The 24,277-nt window shown below is 37.0% G+C and overlaps 1 protein-coding gene across 4 annotated transcripts in view; it reads right to left on the reverse strand.

The window, feature by feature from the left end:
• The window catches only part of LOC126780362 (protein NDRG3), a 92,824-nt gene that overhangs the window by 18,020 nt on the left and 50,527 nt on the right, over positions 1 to 24,277 (reverse strand). For all 4 annotated transcript variants that reach the window (XM_050504807.1, XM_050504805.1, XM_050504809.1 and 1 more), the window contains one exon: positions 23,825 to 23,942. In XM_050504807.1, the coding sequence (XP_050360764.1) occupies positions 23,825 to 23,942 (118 nt within the window). The remainder of the gene's footprint in view (positions 1 to 23,824; positions 23,943 to 24,277) is intronic.

Raw genomic sequence — 24,277 nt, forward strand, 5'->3', positions numbered from 1 at the left:
ATAAACTCAAATGGAAATATCAAATAGTTTCAGTGAAGACAGTAATATAATTAAGTAACAATATAATTCTTTTAAATTTTATTAAATCCTACATATCATAAAACAAAGTCCCCTCAACGCGTACGTCTGTCTGAACGCGATAAACTCTAAAACTACTAAACGGATGTTCATACGGTTTTCATTAATGGACGGAGACGTTGATGAGGAAGGTTTAGGAACATAATTCAGGAAGCTTTTGTGTAAGTTGGCTGAAATATGACGATGACATTTGAAGATATCGAAAACAAACATGCTGGAACTTTACTAGCGTTCGCCGAGTAAACCAAGAGGTTGGTCTAATGGTTCTTATAATAACGATATAAAGTTTTATGCAGATTCTTACCTACCCTTCTCTAGTCTACCCGTGCGGAGCTAGGACAGGAAACTTTATTTTTTATTTTATAGGCAGGCGGACGAGCAAATGGGACACCTGATGGTGAGTTGTCATCACCGTCGGTAGACATTGGCGAAGTAAGAAATAACTACCTTTCCTCATATTGCCAATGCGCCACCTTGGGAACCGAGATTTTATGCCTACTTTGGCTCACTCACTCTTCAAACCGGAACGCAAGAATAAGTATTGCTGCTAAGCGGCAGAATATCTGATGACTGGGTGGTACTCACCCAGACGAGCCTGCATAAAGCCCTTCCACCAGGAAATAAAATGTAAAGCTAGTTAAACATAATGTAAAATATGAGGTTGAAAATTGATGACAATAGTCTGGGGCAAGGTACGAACTATGGTAACGATTCAAATTAAGTTTGGTTTCGGATTCAAATCAAAGTAATTTTCACGAGGCAGTAATACATAATGCCCAGAAAAATTCCGGGCGCATCGGATTGCCATCCCGTTTGACAATAAAAGTAAGAAAAAAGAGAGAAAATATGTAACACTGCACAGATAGCTTAGTTTTTAAAGTAAGCAGTAAGAAGGACATTATTATTATTAAAAAAGTTTAACCTTGCATTCGGTGCTCATCTAACATTTATTATATTCTCATGAATATTTCAGTTCTTCGCGATTAATATTTATGAAACTAAATTTGTTTTATAAAATACGGGTTACCTTGAATTAACTTGAACGTTCTAGGCTAGTCTAAAAGTGACTACCCCAAGGAAATGGCTCTAGTCGGAGGCACTGCTGTCCTCAGTTCGTGTATGCGAAAGTGCTTATATGGTCATTAAAAATTTAAATGGTGTTCTATTAATATCTCCGAATAATCCGCCTGTGGCATGTTACAAGTCTTCAAACAATTCATTAATTAAAGAGAAACATAAGCCGAAATGTTTTTGATTTATTTATTCGAGAACTTGAATATGCTTATTTGATTTAATGATAATGATAATTTGTTTTGTACTCATAATCAACTTAGTCTATCCGTTGAACATTTCGTAAAAAAATTTATACAAGTATTGTGTTTAGGCAGTTGCCGAGTTAATATCTATGAATGATTAACTCACTAGGCAGACTTCTTTACCCGATTAAAAGTGCACTAGCATTTCCACATACCTGCCTCTTAGTCTGGTGTACAAGTTAATAATAAATACGAAGAAAATAATTATGGCAAACATTTAGGATACTCAGATTCTGGCGATTTCAAAAATCAACGACGCAGACGACGCTTTTACAGATTAATTGAATCTAATTGATTCGTTCCTATTTTTAAGAAAAATGAAGAAAAATATACCGAAAACTTTGCCAATTCTCTTATTCTCCAACCTATCTTTTTAATCAACCCGTCGTGGAACTTACAAATAGTTGGTCAGTAGTTGGACCCTGTGACGAGCGAGCAACGAAGCAACAACAATATTAATTACCGGACCGCATTTCAATTAGAATTACAATCGACGTCGTAATATTGATACAGCTGCAGCGGTGCATTGTTAACGGTGTCCGAAGTAATCGAGCACATTGAATTAATAAAACAACTAGTGGCTATCAATTTAAAATGTACGATGAAATATTATGCGCAGTTCATTGCGAATCGTACTTTGATTTATCTAATTCAGTTTCACCAGCGACAACTAATACTATTTATTCTCAGATTATTAAGTATTTGATCGTTTTTTGTGGAATCTTCGAGTAGAGTTTCTATCAGTAACAGCCTGTTAATGTCCCACTGCTGGGCTAAAGCCTCCTCTCCCTTTTTGAGGAGAAGGTTTGGAGCTTATTCCACCACGCTGCTCCAATGCGGGTTGGTGGAATACACATGTGGCAGAATTTTAGTGAAATTAGACACATGCAGGTTACCTCACGATGTTTTCCTTCACCGATTTCACGAGATGAATTATAATCACAAATTAAGCACATGAAAATTCAGTTGTGCTTACCCGGGTTTGAACCCACGATCATCGTTTAAGATTCAAGCGTTCTAACCACTAGGCCATCTCGGCTTACTACTTTCCTCGGTAGTATAGAGTTTCTATAGTTATATATAAAGTATAGGCTTTGTTGCATCTAGACGAGTCGTAATATTTCATATCATACTTTTCATGAAAGATTTATTAATTTAATAGTAAATAGTTTGTAAGTAATTTTTCAGTAAAAATTATTAATGATCGAGTTTTCTCACAAGTTTTGGAGAAGAACTTCATATTTTAAAATATAATATATTAAAACTTATTTTAACATTTGAGAAATACTACCACTACTACCACGAGTACAGACACGTTACAAGATCTTTATCGAAGGAAGAAGATAAGCCTCATCAGTGGCTCGATGTACAGAGTTCCGTCCGAGTTAGGTTTATGTCCGCGGCACCTTCAGTTACTCGTGTACACTCGTGTTTGACGGAAACATCGTGATGCGCAATGAGCTTGGACCTTTGTTTGGATACTTTTGCCCATAACTTGTTATTAATTTATTTTGATAATCAATAAATACAAAGCAACATTGGCGTAAACTTATGAGTTATGCTGTTTTTCGTCTAATGAATAACAAAGAAAAATATAAAAAAATACAATTCATAGTGGCTACTAAAAATAATATTCAAAGTAAATAGCTGGGCAGGCAAGCACGCCGCCGCTCTACTACAGCTCTGATTTTACGAACCTTTAAGAATTTATTTAAATGATCTTCTGATGTAGATGATCGTTCAGTGAAGTTGGAATAATAACTGAGCCTTGCTGTTCGTTTTGTTTTACGTATGTAAGGTGATATAAAATATTCGAAGTTAAGAGTTATCTTGTATTTATCAGAGAAAAAAGGAACACGCGTTTAGCTAGCCGTTGTACTGGTGTAAATAAAATAGAAACGTCTCGGTCCAGCCGCTGCGCTCTCGGACACCGACGCGACGCACGTAACTTCGTGTGACATGTGCATGCATTTTAATAAAAATACCGACCCTATATATTACAATTTTTATTCTGCATATTGAATACTGCTTAATAAAATACATACATGTTTATGACATTTTCAATTTGAGATAAAAACAATATTAATAAATATTTTGTATTAATAAGTAAATATTAAACATCGCTTCCGTTTTCTTAGTAACTGCTTCGGATTATTTTATTTACTCACAAAGGTTATATAATTCAGATGGATAATTGAAGTATAAACATGAAATATTTATTTATTTATTAACACTTTTGTACATAAATACGCGAGCGCTTTGGTCAAACAGTTTGTATCCTTTGTGTAGCGACGATGACACCTTCGAGTGTCACTTCACTTGAGAGCTCATCTTATTTACAATAGAAGCGCCGTTCGACGGACATAGCTGAATATTTAGACGATTTGATTTTTAAATGTATTGTAATTTTTTAAAATGTATTATTAAATCTCGTCTAAAATTTGATTTGCGTTATTTAAATGTTTTTATTGCTAGACAGCACCGCAATCTAAATTTTTGTATTACATATTCATATGCTGGCTATAATATTAAACTTTGATTCGGAGTTTACGCCTGTTGTCGTCGTTAGTGTTATTGGTCTTCGTGGAATTCTGGATTCCTTAGCTGGTCTTTATGGTATTAAGCCTGTCTGCCCACAAACGGGTCATCTCTAATGTTCCTATTATTCGTAATCTATATTTCAAAATATTTAATTTTGATATTCTTGTTTCCATTTATGTCTTCTCAGTACAGCGACATTAGGGAATATTGTTATTTATCATCAAAAAGTACTCCTAACTTTGCGAAAACTGCTTTTCTTACGTACACCTTCGATGTTTGTATTTCTTAATCGCCTCTTCAATTTACGAATAATAAAACGCATTCAGACGACTATTTTTCGTTTCGTTAACAGGAATTTAAAATAAAGGCAGTCAATTTTATTTTTACCGACTAATAAAAAGTGCCGTTCGAATTAATATTCAGATCTTTTTAGCATTTAAGCCTAATTCATTGAGTCGGAACATTTGCAATGTGTGCTTCGCACGTTGCGCGCACAAATAAATATACGCCGCGCTCGATATCGATTACATACGCTTACAAGTATGAAGAAAATTAGGGAAAACATAAACGTTAATTGTACATAATATTATTTGCGTGGTGCGTTGGTCGATGGCGCGTGCCGTTCAAAGAAATCAATTCTAGTATCACGCCCCGATTCGCTCGCGCTCGCAAGGACATACGGACCAAATTACCGAAATCGTTAAGTTAAACAGTTTGCGTACCGAACAACACGATTAGTTCATTGGAACGAGGTTAAAGCTTTTGTATGAATTTAAAATAATACCTATGGCGTGAATCTACTTCGCCAGAGTCGGTGGAGACTATTGGAACGGTCAAACTTTCATTAAATATTTATAAAATTGTAACTGGTAGTCTCAATATGAGTCAATCATAAGGTCTCGAACTCGATCTTATTGGTGCGCGCTAAAGAGCCTCAAAATAAGAGTGATTCTAGCTTTAATGTGTGTTGAAAGCAAACACTAAACTTGGATCAAATTAACCTTTTAAATTTATTTTGATGGTTAAAAGCACACACGCCTCGTAAGCGCCCCGGGAAATCCGGGGTGTAGCTTGGCAGTGGACTCTGCATGTCACTGCATGTGTCGTTGTTCCAGGATCTGTTCTAGATATTTGCAGAAATAGGTTAAAAGCCCACGCCCTCAACACACCTACAAAATACGATGCAATAACGAATGAAGGATTTAATTTGATTGTAGGCACGTAAAACAAGAACATTTGTGCGCTACAGATATTGATTGGGGCACAGAATGTTCAACGTTCTACTTAGTCACTAATACTACTGCTGTATCGACTATTGTACATACATATTATATGTTGTATATCGACCACAGCATGCGCGTCTCGGACAATAATTGAAAAATATATTTAATTAAACATAAGTCTGTGATAGCTTTATTCTAAAAAAATATGTTAATTATGCACGTAGTGGCGACTGTAGATCATTAGCGAATAAAACTAATTCAAATAATTAATCGTAAAATGATCAAGTACAGTCGACGCATACGTCACAAACTGCAAAAACCTTAATTCGGCCGGCGAGCGCAATAAGAACAATAAAAGTAAAATATTGGCAAACATTAAAGTCCACTCATCAGATATTCTACCGCAAAACAGCAGTACTTGGTATTGTTGTGTTCCGGTTTGAAGGGTGAGTGAGCCAGTGTAATTACAGGCACAAGGGACATAACATCTTAGTTGCCAAGGTTGTTGGCGCATTGGTGATGTAAGCGATGGTTAACATTTCTTACAATGCCAATGTCTAAGAGCGTTTGGTCCGCCTTCCTATTCTTTAAAAAAAAAAGTATCAGAATGCAGCTTGCGACTGCAATTTAAAATACAACAACTGCATATAGTTAGTGTTTTCGTAAATCCAACTGTTATCATCATCATTCTCTACAGAGCGACAGCGGTATTAAGAATTGTATTCCGGTGAGTCTGGTGTGCTCGGCAGCTTTTCTCATCTTAAAGTCGCGACAAAGGACATGTCGCTTCATTAAAACCTGATTAATTTAGTGATTTAGCTCATAAAGCTGCAGATTCAGAGTTCTTGAGTCCCGGTTTATTAGGTTTTTCTGTCAATACATCCACAGTAGCAACTCGAAGTAAGGAATTTGGCAGTGTCACAGTTCCGTGCCTCAGAGAGCACATTCAAATCTGAGGTAGATTTATAATATTAATATAGAAGTATAGATATAGATAAACATAATAAATTTGAATTTGCATTTAATAATAGCAGAATGATGCTAGCGGTTGTGGAGTACGCGACAGCCCGTTGCTCAAATTGGTAATGTAATGTAACGTGTTCAATGCGTCGCCACGTCGTGTAGCGCATGTGATATTCAATAGTCGGTCGACTGGAAAATGCTCACACAGTTTTAATCAAGTTTCAAATTCATAGCATGTATATTAAGACAAAAGCTTCTTATCTTTATTTAGACTAGTTAAATTTAGCCCGGCGGCGGTACCACCATCACCAAATCATCAGATAAGACATGAAAGTATGAAGAGGTTTGGACGGTAATGACCCCTCACCATCAGATGGCCTGTTTGTTTAAAATGCAAATATTAAACTATAAAAGCTTAACTATAAAAGTTAATGAATATCGAAAATAATAATAATCACATTTTGAAACAAAGCTCACAGGAACACTAACTAAATAAATTTAAAGAAACAACGTACTATTTGTATTTTTTATTCGATAATAATTTTGTAAGCTTCAACGCTCAGTTCTATCATTTTGAAAATTCAGAGTTCAAATGAAATATCCAGGTAAATCCAGCCGCAGGAACCAGCGCAATAGCTTTTAAAATTAGTGCTAAAATAGAATCATAAAAAGTTGGATGTTGACTGGAGGTAAAGAATCTTTAACATAAATAATATTATAGTTAATACAAAAACTGACGATATTTTATTGTAAAAAGATTTTGATCTCTTACAGATTTGAAGAATCCACACAAACAGATGAAAGGCAAGACTAAAGTATTCAATTCGTTCATGTTACTTACATAAGGATCACAAATCTGGGCCCTTACTAAGGCTGGAGTGGACAGTGCAGTACAAGTCTCCATTTAAAACTTTAGGTTACGGAGAAAATCAAATCTAAGAAGTGAGAACAAAATACAAATAGGAAAAAGTTAAATATAACTGGGTAAGCCTCATCTAAATAAGATGTCGCAAACACCCTCATGGTGGTAAAAGAAGCGGAGGGCGTCAATGAATAAGATGGGACGATGAAATAAAAAATAAATGTTAAAATAACACGCAGAAGAAAACCACAAACAGGAAATTATGGCAATTCTAGAGGAGGGCTGCACCAGAGGCTGATACCGATGGTACCGATGTCGACAAGGAATAATAGTATTAAAACGAATACAAAAACTTTGTACCTCTTTTTACAATTACGCAGACGAAGAAAAATTAAATTTTACACACTTAATGTTTAATTTCAAGTGCTTAATTTTTGTTTATAATGCATAGTCGTGCTTGATTGAAGGAAAAGATCGTGAGAAAACCTACACAGGTCTAATTGTATTGAAATTCTGCCACATATGTATTCTACCAACCCGCATTATAACAGCGTAGTGGAATAAGCTCCAAAACTTCTCCTCAAAAGGGAATGTCGTTATTTATTTATTAAACGTTTTGCTTCAATAATAAAAATCACTAAATTATTATCTGTGGTAACTGCATTATTTTGTTGACAACAACACAATAATGTAATTGTCAGAAAGTTTTGTCAACAATTGCGCGTTTTCAGTGTTTTTTTTTGTATTTAAAAACTAATATTGTATACGTATTGTATCTTTTATCTGTTTGTGTAAAAGAAACTAGATTAGTTTAAAAAAAAATAGTGTTTAGTATGATTTCCAGCAAATCTTACCAGTTTTCCCACATGGATCGCGTGCAACTTTAATTGAAAATTGTGTCAAAAGCTGGCATGAATTTCTTTATTTTCACAAAGTTATATTTACTCGAAATATGAAATGCCTTATCAAATGAAAAATAATTCTCGAACAATATTGGTAATGATTATATTTTATTTATTTATTTATTGACACATTATTGCACCCAAACTTAAAATTAAAAATTACAATTTTTAAACAAAAAAAAAAAAAAGTTGCATGAGGTGCAACAGGCGGCCTTATCGCTAAGCAGCGATCTCTTCCAGGCAACCTTTGGGCAGAGGATCATAATATTTATAAATGGGAAGGGTACAAGCCAGTATACCTATATACTACATACATAATACAAACATACATATATATACTACACTACTATTATATATAATATAAATATATATATATATATATATATGTATATTATAATATATATATATATATAATATTTATATATGTATATTTATATTATATATAATAGTAGTGTAGTAATAAATACATACATAATATATATATATAATAAAAATAGGAGATATAACAAAACAAAAAATTAACAACGACAACGACTGCTTAGTATTAATAATGCGACAAGTAAAAGTCCTTAACCATACTTTTAAAAACGGCCAATGACTGTGCGCGCCTTGTAGCTAAGGATAATGAGTTCCAAAGTCGAGAAGCTTCAACTGTGAAGGACTTAGAATAGTAGGAAGAAGAGTGAGAAAGAATGGAGACTTCTGCTGACTTCTCACCCGGTGGAATATCAGGTTGTGGTTCAGGCTCCTCTTGGCTCTTCGGATCACAGCCTTATTTCTACCAGAGTGCCACAGGCCAAGCTGCCGCTACTAGCGGTATGCAAACGTCGCGTTTGGCACTATAAGTCGGCGGCGCGATTACTATGCGTCGGTCCCTTGGAAGGAACGTTGCTTCAGTGGGAATGACCCGACAGCTAGTGCCGCTGCTGTTGCTGGCGAGATCATGCTGGGAATGGAATACTACATTCCTAGCTCAGATCTCGCCAGTAGGAGTACGCGTAACCGTTGGTTCACTCGTGAATGTGCCGATGCTGTATCATCTAAGCAGGCGGCATATCGCAAGTGGATCAACGGCTGCATTAGCGGGGCATCTAACATTGACTCACTGAAAGCAAACTATAATAAAAACTCCAAGTCCTGTAGAAAGGCATACACGAGAGCGGATGCACAGCGCATTGTAAAGATTGGTCATGACCTTGTTTCGCATCCTAGGGGCTCCCGTAGCTTCTGGCGTCTGACCAAGTCTGTGCAAAACAATTTCTGCCAACCTTCGCTGCCACCGCTCAGAAATCCGGACGGATCGCTAGCTCACAGTCCGCAAGAGCAAGCTGATCTCCTGGCTAAACTCTTTGCCGACAATTCCGTCATCGATGATTGTAGTGCACTGCCACCTACAATACCTGCATGTGGCCATACGATGCCTGACATTAAAATCAGGCAACGTGATGTGCGTGCGGAGCTGCAATCACTTGATGTACGGAAAGCTAGCGGTCCCGATGGAATACCAGCCATAGTGCTGAAGAAGTGCGCAGCGGAGCTGTCTCCTGTGTTAACGCGCCTGTTCCAACTTTCTCTCTCTTCGGGAAGTGTGCCGGAGGCTTGGAGAAGAGCTAATGTGCAAGCGGTTCCCAAAAAAGGGGATCGGTCTTGTAATGTATGGGGTAGTTTTATAATATTACTTTTAACTGTGGGTACTCAACAGTGGCGACGAGTAGTAAAGAAACTACGTGTGTGACGCATCGTTTTTATTACTATGTCGGTGGGAAAACTGGAACACTTCGACCTTGGCAAGGACGATTGGAATTTGTATGTGGATCGGTTGGAACAGTATTTTATTGTTAACAATGTGAAACCGGCGATACGAGTAGCGACACTGATAACGGTGATCGGAAGTGACGCGTACGAACTGATGGTGCATTTATGTACACCAGTCAAACCATCTGCGAAAAGCTATGAAGAGCTGGTGGATGTTATGCGACGCCATCTTCAACCAAAACCGAGTGTATTGGCGGAGCGGTTCAAATTCAGACAGAGTGCAACGTCATAATGAGTCCGTGGCGGAATATGCGGCGGCATTAAAGAAATTGACGAAACATTGCGGTTTTTGTTCGGAAACATTATTGGATAATTTGAGGGATCAATTTGTATGTGGTATTAACAGTGACTGTATCCGTCAAAGAATGTTTGCGGAGGATAATATAACGTTCGATTCGGCGTTTAAACTCGCGGTGACAATGGAAGCTGCAGAGGCGGATGCAGCCTTGGTAGAAGGTCGTACCAGGAGATTAGGTGACGGCGTATCAGAGGCGGAGGAATCTATAAACCAGATTACGTCCAGGAGAAGAAGCACAGGGAAACATCTACAAAAATATATGAACGTAGGAACGCGAGAACCGGTTTTAAGCAGTGGTACAAGCCTCACAAGCGGAGCGATAATTAGCAGGCGGAGCGATAATAATATGAATGACTTCGCACGACAAAAGCAGGGAACGACTTTTAAACAAGTTTGTGACGTTTGTGGTGCAAATCATCAAGTAAATCGGTGTATATTTAGACTTTATATATGTCGAGTTTGCAACGAACAAGGTCATTTAAAAAAGGTTTGCCCAGTACTACAAAGTCAGGTGTCATTAAACATCGTAAAAGATGATAGTTCCGTATGCACAGAAAACGAAGGCTCGGGCAGTGAGGAAGTAAACAATTTTTCTATAAGTAGTTATTTAAAAAAATTTGCACCATACACAATTAGTTAATTGACTTACGGTGCCGAAACGTGGACACTTACCGTAGGACTGGTCCACCAATTTAGGGTCGCTCAGCGAGCAATGGAACGCGCGATGCTTGGGGTTTCTCTGGCAGATAGAATCCGAAATGAGGACATTCGCCAGAGAACTAAAGTCACCGACATCGCGCTTAGAATTAGCTCGCTGAAGTGGAAGTGGGCTGGTCATGTCTCCAGGCGCATTGATGGCCGATGGAGCCGACACGTGTTGGAGTGGAGACCACGCTTAGGCAAACGTAGTGTAGGACGCCCTGTGACAAGATGGGCCGACGATTTAAAAAAGGTGGCAGGTTCGGGATGGATGCGGACTGCCCAAGATCGGGATGGTTGGCGTTCTATGGGGGAGGCTTTCGTCCAGCAGTGGACGGCAAAAGGCTGAAAAAAAAAAAAAAAAAAAAAAAAAACAATTAGTATCAATATTGATAAATGTGTTCTTTGTATGGAAATAGACACGGGCAGTGCGATATCATGCATTAGTTATAATTGCTATAAGAAATATCTGTCAGTGTGATTTAAATTTACGCTATTATACTGGAGAAATTGTAAAACCCGTTGGTAAAATAAGTCCTATAGTTAATTACAAAAATAAAAGAAAATCGTTGGATTTATTTATTATAAAAGATGCAAAAACGAATCTGTTAGGCAGGCATTGGATTAGCGAGTTACAGATCGAGATTCCTATTATGAATTGTAATAGTATCGATTTTAATTCCAGTTCCAGATATTGTGAAGTGTTTTCGGACGGGCTGGGACGATTCAATGGTGGAACGGTTGGTTTTCGGCTGCGACCCGACGCGAAGCCGGTATTCATGCGCGCACGACCGATCGCTTACGCGCTTCGCGAGCCTGTGGAGCGGGCGCTGGATCAGCTGGTACGGGATGGAGTGATTACGCCGGTTACTACATCTGACTGGGCTACACCGATCGTACCGGTAATGAAAAAGGACGGCACAATACGCGTATGTGGTGATTTTAAATTAACATTAAATAAGTGCTTGGAGGTGGATCGTTTTCCTTTACCGAGAGTCGAGGATCTGTTAGTTAAATCACACGAGGGTATCAAATTTACTAAGTTAGATCTGTCTCAGGCCTATGCACAACTTGAACTTGATGAATCAGAAAAATACACTGTAATAAACACTCACAAGGGCTTATTTAGATATAATAGACTGATTTATGGTTTGGCTTCGAGTCCAGGTATTTTTCAAAGATTGTTAGAACAACTATATCACCCCATATCTGAGCCACAGCTAGAAATACCGACGACTGAGTGGGCTGAATCATCCAACACGGAACTTATTATTCCACCATCGATATCCCCTGAGACTCAGGTAGATGTTCCACCATCGATTCGTTCCCAGCGCGTTAGGAAACCAGTTGAACGATTTCGATTCTAATTTGATTAGGCAACTAATATTATATAATTTATTTTTAAGTTAGGTTAAGTTAATTCTAAGTAATGTATAAGTAATTAAGGGTGAAGGTGTAATGTATGGGGTAGTTTTATAATATTACTTTTAACTGTGGGTAATTGTAAACCTATGTATGGTGGTCTCTCGCAATTAAACGCTTAACCGAACGGACGTCTTTTATTGTGCTCAGTAATTATCCTCAAATAATTATCAATAATATTATATATTATTCACATACTCAACAGGTCTGACCCGGCAAATTATCGACCAATAGCTATCACCTCAGTACTTTGTAAGGTGATGGAACGGATTTTAAACAACCAACTGATCCATTACCTAGAAGATCACTCTTTAATTAATGATCGTCAATACGGGTTTCGACCAAAACGGTCCACAGGTGATCTTCTAGCGTACGTAACGCACCTCTGGGGTGAAGCTATCGACAAGCATGGAGAATCGTTGGTTGTCAGCCTCGATATCTCCAAGGCTTTCGACAGGGTCTGGCACAGAAGTCTTCTCTCCAAGCTGCCGGCATATGGTCTGCCTGCTCAGCTATGCACCTGGATTGCCAGCTTCGTACACAAGCGTAGCCTTCGTGTTTTAGTTGATGGTTGCGCTTCACAATTCTATGTAGTGAATGCTGGGGTCCCCCAGGGATCTGTGCTATCTCCCACACTCTTTCTTTTGCATATCAATGATATGCTCTCTCTTGGGAACATACATTGCTATGCAGACGATAGTACAGTGCATGGTGGATACCACGAACGCGCAGCGGCTGGGCGAGCGGAAACTGAGGAGAGGCGGGAGAATCTCGTCATTGAACTCGATAGGACGTTAGAGCTCATCGCCAAATGGGGCTCTGATAATCTTGTTGAGTTTAATGCCAAGAAAACACAGGTATGCGCTCTCACGGCGAAAAAGTCAACATTTTCCCCTCTTCCCCCCCTCTGTTTTTTTTTTTTTTTATAGTAAAGGAAGGCGGACGAGCATATGGGCCACCTGATGGTAAGTGGTCACCAACGCTCTTAGACATTGGCATTGTAAGAAATGTCAACCATCGCTTACATATCCAATGCGCCACCAACCTTGGGAACTAAGATTTTATGTCCCTTGTGCCTGTAATTACACTGGCTCACTCACCCTTCAAACCGGAACACAACAATATCAAGTATTGCTGTTTTGCGGTAGAATATCTGATGAGTGGGTGGTACCTACCCAGACGAGCTTGCACAAAGCCCTACCACCAGTGGGTCTGTGGTACTCCGCTGGTGATGCAAAGCAAAATCGCCATGCTGGGGATTGACGTTCGCTGCGACCTTAGTCCAAGGGATTACATCGAGGCTGTTATAAAAACAGCTTCACGGAAACTTGGAGTTCTGAACAAGGTGAGGCGCTTTTTCACGCCACAACAACTGTACCTGCTGTTCAAAACACAGGTACGGTCTTGCGTGGAATATTGCTCGCACCTTTGGGATGGCTCCGCTAAGTACCTACTTGAGGCCTTGGACCAGTTGCAGCGACGTGCCGTACGCATTATTGGCGACGTAAAGGTCACAAACACCCTTGAACCTTTACAATTGCGTCGTGAGATAGCAGCACTGTCAGCGCTTTCTATCGACTGTATCACGGCGAGTGCTCTGAGGAATTATTCTCTCTAATTCCTGCTTCCCCCTTCCTTCTTAAGTCCACGCGAGCTGGTTCTCGATGTCACCGCCTAACTGTGACATCAATTCCATCGCGAACAAAGAAATTTGGCAACTTCTTTCTTTGTCGCACTTCCAAAAAATGGAATTCCTTACCAGCTCACGTGTTCCTCTCCTCTTACAACCCGGGTTCCTTCAATCGAGGCGTGAAGAGGCATCTTGCGGGCCGGCAAGGCGAAGGCGGCTAGTGCAGAACGTTTTTCCCGTCTGTACTGGCCGTCGTCGCGTTTCGACTCTACTACCACTTACCATCAGGTGGAGTAGAGTTATTTGCCCTCCCGGCGAATATATAAAAAAAAAAAGAGAGAATTAAATTTTCATTCGAGCGAAGAGCGCGCTTATGAGTCTCCCTTAGGAGAGTGAAACGCTCTTTAAGATAGAAGGGTGTCGCTGGATTAAAAAGAATAGAATAGAGAAGAGATAAAATGTGATATATAAAACTATACCGTATATGAAACTTTATCAAAATTGTTATATAGCTGCTCATTCTATGTTATATAGCCACTGAAGCAGCTTATCGAAAATTATCTAATATATATATTTTAGGATATAGTGTTTCAATAAAACATAATTCTTTTTTAAACTTAATTTTTTGGATTTATTTTTATCTTTAATGTTACATGATTTGTTTGAAAAGATAGGCTAATTAACTGTGTAGCCTTGGCGAAGTCTGAAATCATAATATCCTAAAGACCATAATTATACAAATTATGCTCTTCAGGATATTATGATTATGATGTAAATTAATTGCAAAGAAATGAACGGGATCAGAAACTGAACTTTTTCGAAACCCAATAACTTTTTATTGGCCCGACCAGGGATTTGAACACAGGTCTTGGCCTTATTATTAGCCACTAGACAAACGAGACAGGGTTCTTTGGCTGAAATACGCAATATAATATTTAAGCAAATTAGAGACATAAATATAGTTATTGACCACGCATAAACATTCCTATATTACTTCGCAGTAACAATAACGTCAACTTTAATGGATAAATGGAAATCCTACAGTCGATAAATCGGAACGGCTGGTAATACTGTAACACCTTTAAATCTGGTTTCATTCGGTGCAATCTAAAAGGAGAGTGGTTGAAGAAAAGCCAAAGAGAAGGGGATGACCCATGGATTGCCGCCTATCTATTAGATATACACGGAATAATTTGAGCCAATGTAGCCGACAAAGTCAATATTTCAGGAGCAAGGACATGACTTACAATTTTGTAGTCGCTATATATGACATGTATTTCCATAAGTTTCCAAAACACCCTTATGCATCATTGAGAAAAAGTACTACTGGATCAAGACACGAGGATTGTGAAGATTTATTATCATACGGGTATCTCATGAAACTTTTAGAAATGTCTAAACTCAACGATGTTATGGATTGGGTCTTTATTGAAGCCATAGTGATGAGATTGATCAGATGATGAAGGAGGGTGAAGAATTGTCCGAGCCTTACTCTTACTTTCCATATCAAGTTGATTTAGGCATCGTCACTAAGACACCTTATTCTGCAACGGCTAATCCACATTTCTTTGAGTGGGGCCATCTAACAGGCACAATGATTAGATCCATCAGATCTATGAATGCCAGACATGTTTGCGAAGCACAATCTACGAACATATTGCTTAATTCCGCCATAGTAGCATTTGTTTATTCTCACATATTCGAATTGACGAAGGTTTATTCACGTGATGGTAACGCTTTCATTATTGATGATTTAGATGATGACAAGTTGGAAGATGATCTAGAAAATCAACCAATGAAATCACGTCAACAAGGTTGATCTTATTCAAGGCAAAGGTGGGTCAGATGCCGACGGAGGTTAAAAAGTTTATTAAGTCAATCTCAAAGTACATAACAGAAGCAAGAGATAGGACTATGGAAGCACATCTTAAAATCTCTCCACAGGACTTGTTGACTAAATATTCTGACGAATCTTGTTCAAAACGATCTAGTCGTAGCGCGTGTCATCAGGACCACTGCTCATAGAATGTTAAGTAGTTTTTTAAATATTTGATCATCCATGTAAGTACACCAATATATAAGATACGTACTAGTTTCGACTTCTAGTAATTTATTGAGTCGTAGCTCTAAACAGCTGGAACTTGAAACTTATTATACATTGTGAGTCGTGCTGTAAGTTTGCTACTTTTTTACTAACTTGAATCGCATTCGCATCTAAATCCTCACTTGTTATGCATAAGTAACGAATCCACTAGTACTCAACCCTTATTCAACTCTTATGGATGGTTTTATTTTTAATAATAATGTATATACTCTTTAAATATAACCGAAAGTATAAAAATAATAGTCAAAAATGGTTCACAACGGGCGAAGCTATTAAAGAACAAACAGACAATAAATAATAATTTGACCAAAGCAGACAATCTTTAGGGATCGTTTACAATAATATAATTTTTTATTTTATAAGTTCATATTAAATGAAAATTGTTTTTGATAGTACAAGCGTCGCTCTTGGCCTTTTTCGAGAGACTGAGTGGTCGTCTAAATGCAGCCGATGCCAAATTATTCTCAAATTCTAGTAACTGGACGACTCAACGATCCACTTTTGAAGCTTAGATTGCTTCGAGATAATTAAGTTTACTGGATTATTAAGCAAAGAAAGGCATAGCTAAAGCTACATACGGGCAGACTATATATATATATAACAAACTAAGATGACCACTGATGTTAAAATAAATTAAAAACAAATTATAACCTATAATTATACGATGCAATTGTATATAAACACTATGGAATATTATATAATAGTAAAACCATAGTTTTGTGTATTGTCTATATAAGTAATCTTTCAGATAAACAAATGTGTAGATATACCTTGTCGTTAATATATTCGAATGGTTCAAAGCAAATAGATTAAATTTACAAAAACTGTATAGATATGTATACAGCATGTACGAAAGGATATCCGTCATATTTTTTAATTCTGAAATCCATTTTACCTCTCAAGTTTAAAAGAGCATTGCAGGTGACGTGTTCGTATCCCACCGACATAAAAGTTTCGTGAACTTTATCAAACAAAGTAAAAGGAGCACAAACGGAAGAACCGAGTCGAGAACTTCGCGGGTGGTGCGCGAGTATTCTCCATAATGACTATTCTCGTAAACAGCTCTCTTCAAAAGTTCACAAAATTAGTTTGTCAATCTTTACCATCGCCGCCGCGGAAGTTGAAAGTCGTACTTATTGTATGTATTTGATTTGTCATTCCGACTTTTATATAATTTTATGATGGCTGAGACTTGATCTATAATTGAAGCCTGCCGCAAGCTGATGAGAGAACTATGAATGCAAATAAAGGTTAATGCAATAAAGCGGGCGCACTGTAGAACTCTGCGCTCGCGTTGGAGTTATCTGCCGTTAAATCGCCTTCCTCTCCGTCATTAGTGGAGTCGCTGAATGGAACTCGCTCGGTGTGCGTTCTTTACTGAGCGATCGAGATGAATAATTGCTTGCACACGCTTGTTTTGCTCGTCATTGTCTCAAGGAGCCGGGAAAGTTGTGCCAAACAACGGAAAAATACGGCCAAAGCGAGATATCTTTGCGGATCACTGTGATTTTGCGAATGTCCCAAAAATAAAAATTTGGTGCAATAAGACAGCATTTAATGAAAGACTAGTTTCCCAATAAAAGCAGAACTTCCTAACTTAACACGCGATGTAAATTGTGAACGAAACATTTTTAAATATGAATAAATAATACATATATAACTAGCTGTTGCCCGCGGCTTCGCTCGCGCTTAAGGATAAATGATTTTCGCAATTTCGGTCTGTGCTGATGATGATGATGATGAGCCGAGATAGTCCAGTGGTAAGAACGCGTGAATCTTAACCGATGATCGTGGGTTCAAACTAGGGCAAGCACCACTGAATTTTCATGTACTTAATTTGAGATTATAATTCATCTCGTGCTTGACGGCGAAGGAAAACATCGTGAGGAAACCTGCATGTGTCTAATTTCAATAAAATTCTACCAAATGTGTATTCCACCAACCCGCATTGGAGCAGCGTGGTGGAAAAAGCTCCAAACCTTCTACCAACCAAATACGGATTGGTCTGTGATTTTAAAATAAAAAACATGAAATGTCAATTTAGTTAGAAAAAGTAAATGTATACATATAATAAATTTGAAACTGATCGGTGTCTGTGCATGGAAGATATATGAGTAAAACTATTACCGGGGGCCTTCATCAACGGGCTTTACAGATTTGGGTGCGGTTTTCATGAATGTATTGTGCATTTCCCCTTTGAATCGTAATTTCGATTCTCTGGCCGAAAAATAAATCAGTTAGTCGGTTAGTTGATAATAAGTACTTATTTAAAAAATAACAGATTTACGTTTCAGTTTTAAAAGGACACAATTTCCGGCGAATTTGTCGTTTGCAGTCACAATGAATAAAGGACAGGGAAAGACGTTCGAGCATGTCGGAATAGATTTAAGGGAATGATGTTGTTCTCATGACAAATTGTATGTTGCCCTATCTATGTCCGGGTGCGGTAAAAACCAATAAATACTTATACCAAACGAAAATAAAACTAAAGACTAAACGAAACGTTGAAATACCTGTTATAATAATTCATTTCGATTTGTAATATTTAGCAATTTCAAAAATTAGCCTGGACAAACAGACAGACAGACAAAAATTTTAAAAATACTTGTTTTGGTTTTGTTATATCGCAAATAGCCATATAAAATGTTATATGCATAGAAGATAGATAACAAGAGCTATCATTTGCTGTCGACAACTCTCCCGTCGTCGATCATCTCACGTGAAGAAGCTAAGTGATTTAATTTTAGCTACTCGTGAGAGATATTCCGTATTAAAAGTTCAGCCAGAAAACAATACTGCCTCTGACTGCCAGGACAGTCTTGCAATAAAGCAGAATACACTTTCTATTCTAGAGTATTTTTAATTAAGCGTTTCACTTTTAGGACAGTTTTTGATGGATGGGACAGTTAGAAAGTTGATAGGTATTAAGTATCGAATGAAATTTACTCTTTTTATTTTTAATAAATACCATTGAATTATTAAAAATAAAAAGTAAGTAATATAGCAAAAAGTAAACGTTTTTTGAAATGTTTTTTTTTAATTCCTAAAATCAATTTTCCTTAAAGGATTAATCCGTTCCTATTACTTTTGTAATGGAATATTGAGAGTTGAGTTCATCAAAACATATTTTTCATCGTAAAGTGGAATAAGCTAGCTACCTGACCTAGAGGGAATAAGATACAAATTTAATCTTTAGATTGAATAATAGTTTTTTTATTTATGAATAATAACAAGTTATTCGAAAAATAGACTGATCGAATTATGCAGAAAATACGTTAGTGTTCAAGTGAGTGCAAAAATACCAGTGCTATACTTTCTATGTTCAGACTATTATAGTCCGATATTACCGGTACCAGGGAAATATCCGTAGGTTTTCCTTGTCTGTTAAATGAGAATTTCTTGACAGAAAACTGACTATTTGACACCTGAACTGCAAGAACTAGACCAACGATACGATTTCTGAAAGGTCGAAAACTTGTGAGGAATATAATTTTTTTTTAAATTAAAAAACAATACTTTTTAAAAAAAAATATCATTCACGAACTAAAATAAGATGGGTAAATGCAAATTTACCTCAAATTAGTGTAAGCAAATATAAATTTCATTTTATATCAAACAGCATCAAAGCATGACTCTATCTCGGATCTATTCATATTTCAGTAAGAAATGTTTTGTAAATCCGATTGAAACGAAGCTTTTACAAAGACGTTGAATTTTGAGAATAAGTTTTGTAAGAGAAGTGAAGAGCACTAGTAAGATGTAAGTATAGTAACCTTTCTGCACGCTACCTATTTGGGTATAATTGGCTTGTAATAAATTCACGTTACTGGAATGGTTCTAATGAGCTAAATGTCAACTTCAAGACCCTATCTCCAATGTATACACTCGCTATTCTTATCGCCTTTGAGCACTCAACTACATGACAAGTCTGGGGCTAGTACAGTACCGTGTGAGAGAGGTTAAGTTTAGAGAACTTGTCTCAGTAAAATGCATTGAAGACAGCGTTAGAGCTAGTGCAGCGCTGAAAGTCAAGGCAAGGCAAAGTCAAGGCGAAGAAAGCCTTCTTTACAAATAACGACTTGATTAACATCGGTTTGTTCGCTCTAGAAGATACATTATACTAGCTAAGACACGATTTTGGAGAGTTTTTAATTTTTAAAGTGAGCTAAAGCTGTTTCAATCTTCTCCCTGATATTCCACTTTACTATTCATTACATGCCTCTGCTTAACTATTGTTTTGATTTACATTGTTTCGTATGTAAATTTTTATTTCCACACAGCATCATAATCTAATATTTTTAGAATTAAGCAAATGTATCGATAAAATTACTGAAATATCATTGCATATATTTTTATTTGCGAGTGAAGTCGCCCTAGAAGGGTATTTAATACTGCTATTAAGCTGTTGAAACGTTATGACTACAGTTTATACAAACGGGTGTTGCTGTATCAATATTAATACAAGGCATTGCATATTTTCGTCCTAGTTTACACAACAAGTGAGTACCATTCGTCGACTCGGCTATAACCCAGTTCACGAGAAGTGGGTCGGGAATCGTGAATAACACTAACGATATAGTCTGAGCTCAGGCTTAGTATTAAATTCTACGGCGCTGTTCGATAACACTTCAAGAGAGACTAATTGAACTGAGCGAAGAAAAGTTTTTAATATAATTTGATATAAATCGACGACGCGGTTATGTTGTGGCTAACGTTTCATATTGTGAAGGTATCTGGCAGCTCGTATCGGAGGAGAAAGTTCCCAGGAGCTCATATTAAACTTGGATAATCTTATGCCTAAGTATAATAGTTACCAATACATTCTGGAATAAAAAGTTTAGAATATAATTAAGTCTCTATATTTATATTTCAGCGAAGAGTAAGTTTCGTATAAATCCGATCCTTTTGATACTCCGTCTAATGACAGTCAAAGGTATTAAGATACGTCATTAGGAGCTGGCGACTGCGGATGAGGGACACCTCATTTAATTAGATGTCACGGAAAACTTTCATCGTTACTCTAACTAAGGAGTCAGATAGAAAGAAAAGAAACAATCCTGAACTAACTACCTCATTAAATTAATTTTAAAACTTTATAATTGCATGTTTCTGCCGCAAGGCGAATCGTATAAAGAAGATGACGTAACATATGTATTTAATTACTACAAAGTTTTGAATTATTTCCAGTCTACTATATTATTTAATAAAAACACATATTTTCGTACTAAAGGCCATTTAAATATTACACGTCACGTAACTTGGTCTAGCAAAGGCGCCGGGAAAAGCGAGCGTCCTGTGAGCATTTAGATGAAAACGACATTGAAGTTTTTGTTTGTGAATATATGCGAATATTGTTTATTTGTAACTAGATCAATTGACATTCACTTACGACAGTCATTTCGTAGATCGAGAGAATTTTTATGCACGATTTTTATTTCATGGATGTGATTTTTTTTCATAAAATCTTATAATTTATGTAAGTTTGAATATCGCGTGGCAAGTAGTAGTAATGTACTCAGTGCTATTTTCTTATTCAATTGAATTAAGTAATAAAATTGAAAGATACATGAATCGAATCTGGCAGATGTTACGTTTCGGTAATGATTATAATTGGAATATGCACGGCGAAGGACGAGGACTGTACCTGACAATAAGTCTTGCACTAACTCTATTATACAATGTGATAATGTTGACCTTAAAATTAAATACACTTTATATAGAAACACACGCAAAAAAGTAATAAAAATGTTAAAAAGACAATATTATAAACAAAAACTAGAATTAAATAAAAATAATATAAGTGAAACTTAGAAAATAATGAAGGAAGTATGTAACATTGATAAAGTTAAAATTTCTTCTACAGAGTTGTTAAAACTGAGCCCGTCTCCTATAGACTCCCTTGACCATGTTAATAAGTTGTTTACCTCTGTGGGTAGTCATCTAGCCAGACAAACACTAAAAAAATTAAATATCAATGAAATTACACTTTCTAAAAATGCTAAATCTTATACTGTAACCCTAAAATCTATGTCGTTATATTTATCGACCCCTGATGAAGTTTTAAGTACTATTTGTAGTCTGAAATCAAACAAAGCGTCCGGGATCGACAAAATATCGTCTTTGATACTAAAAAAATCGAGACATGTTTACTTACGTTTAGTAATTAACTTACGTTTAGAGTCTGGTGTTTTTCCAAAGATTTTTAAAAATGTTGTCGTATATATATTTACAAAACGGGTGATAAAACAGATGCCAGTAATTATAGGCCTATTTCCCTATTAAGCTCAATTTCGAAAGTTATAGAAAAAATTGCTAATAAGAGATGAATTAGATATCTGGAACGCAATAACTTCCTATCAGAGAGCCAATTTGGTTTTCGCAACTCTCGTTCCACTGATGAAGCTGTTCTTCATTTATAATCTAAAATAACCGCATACCTAGATAATAAAGAGAAATGTCTGGGGATTTTCCTAGATCTACAGAAAGCATTTGATACAATATCCATTCCGATCCTACTAACTCGTCTTGACAATATTGGAATACGCGGTAATGTTCTTCAGTGGTTTCAGGAATATCTAACCGATCGCAGGAAGTGCGTGAGAGTCGACAACTATACAAGTAACTTTAATAAAATCACCTACGGTGTTCCCCAAGGGAGTACTCTAGGCCCAACGCTGTTCTAAGTGTATATCAACGAACTATGCAATACCAAACTAAAAGGTGCTGATATACAAATGTTTGCCGACGATACAGTCATTCTATTGATTTTATGGGCCTACATGGGCGGATGTGCACCAACTGGCAGAAAATTAACTTTCCACTATTATTTCCTGGCTGGAAGACAACCTATTACCAGTAAGACGAATAAAACAGACGACGATACGACAGACGACAGACGAGTACACTTAATACCAGTAAGACGAAGTATATCTGTTTCAGTAAAACTAAAGCATCAGAACCAAAAGACTCGAAGTTGTACACTCATACATATCCATGTAATAGAATCGACAACGTATCACGCCCCCATTGTACATGCACAAGCTTATCTAGAGTATCAACCATCAAATACTTGGGTATAATTATAGATGAAACGCTTAGTTGGAATAAACACATAGCATCAGTTTCCAAAAGAATAAGAAAATTAATATACATTTTTAAAACGCTCAGGCATGTTGCGGATATTGCCCTCTTAATAAGAACGTATAAAGCTCTAGCAGAATGTACACTAACGTATTGTATGTATTTGTGCATGGGGCGCCGCTGCCAAGACCCGTATCCCGTATGTTAACGGCTGAGCGTGCCCAGCGAGCACTACTTAAACTAATTATGTATTTACCATTTCGATTTTCAACAAAAAAGGTTTATGAAAAGGCGGATGTTTTATCTGTGAGAAAACTTTTTGTACACCTATGTATACAAAAATACCATAAAACAGTTGTCCCACTCCTACCCACAACTAATTTCAGTAGAAAAGATCGATTTCCTTACAATAATGTTAAAAGTAAATTTGCACAGCAACAATATAACAGTCTCGCACCTAGATTTTATAAAAAATTAAATCAATTTTCAAAAATAAAGGACATTAATAACTATCAATTAAAAGTCAAAACTAAAACATGGCTGAAACAACTTAATTATGAAGACGTTGAGAAACTATTAACTACCTCATAAATGAACATCCACATCACACGGTTTGGATTATCTTACAATAATTAGTAATTAAATTAAGTAAGTTTTTATTTAAATAAGATTTTACTTTGTTTTACGTAGAGATGGTATATATAAAAAAAGGAATTATTTTCGAAAAATATAAAAAAGCCGAGCAAAGTTCGGTCGTCCAGGTACCTATAATACAAGTATAAAAATACATTAAATCAAAAATATTCTTTTCTTGTACAACAAGAAACTCTTTAAAAACGCAAAGCTGTAACATAACATCTAGATGTAAGAAATTTTGTAGGCAGTACTCACTCTTCAGGCAGAGTCGGAGCCCCCTCTTCCTGGCCCGGAGCGTTCACGTGGTACACGCAGAAGTTCTCGAGAAGGGCGCGCATGTCCACGTAGTTGAAGAACGGCTGGAAGCTCGTATCTGCCGACATGCAAACTGTTCTCAACTTTCCCCCACAGGATACAAAGCTTAAAACTCCACCACGACCGAGTCTCGTTACGAGCCAACTCATTAGACGTTTTTCTTCTTCTAATTTATTCACTTTGCCATGTTTGTTGTAACCTACGTTTATATAGTTTAAGTTAATGAGTTCCGAACAGCTTTAATTATGAGTTCGCAATGCGGGGTTAGTATGTCAGGCACATTACACAATTCTAAGAAGTCGCGTGGCAAAAATTCGCGACGCGAGAGTGGCGGCGAAGCGCATTCATTCCGAACAATTATTTGGTACAAAAATGCTTGATAGGTCATAATGG

Source organism: Nymphalis io, chromosome Z (genome assembly GCF_905147045.1).
Source record: "Nymphalis io chromosome Z, ilAglIoxx1.1, whole genome shotgun sequence".
Classification (NCBI taxonomy): Eukaryota; Metazoa; Arthropoda; class Insecta; order Lepidoptera; family Nymphalidae; genus Nymphalis; species Nymphalis io.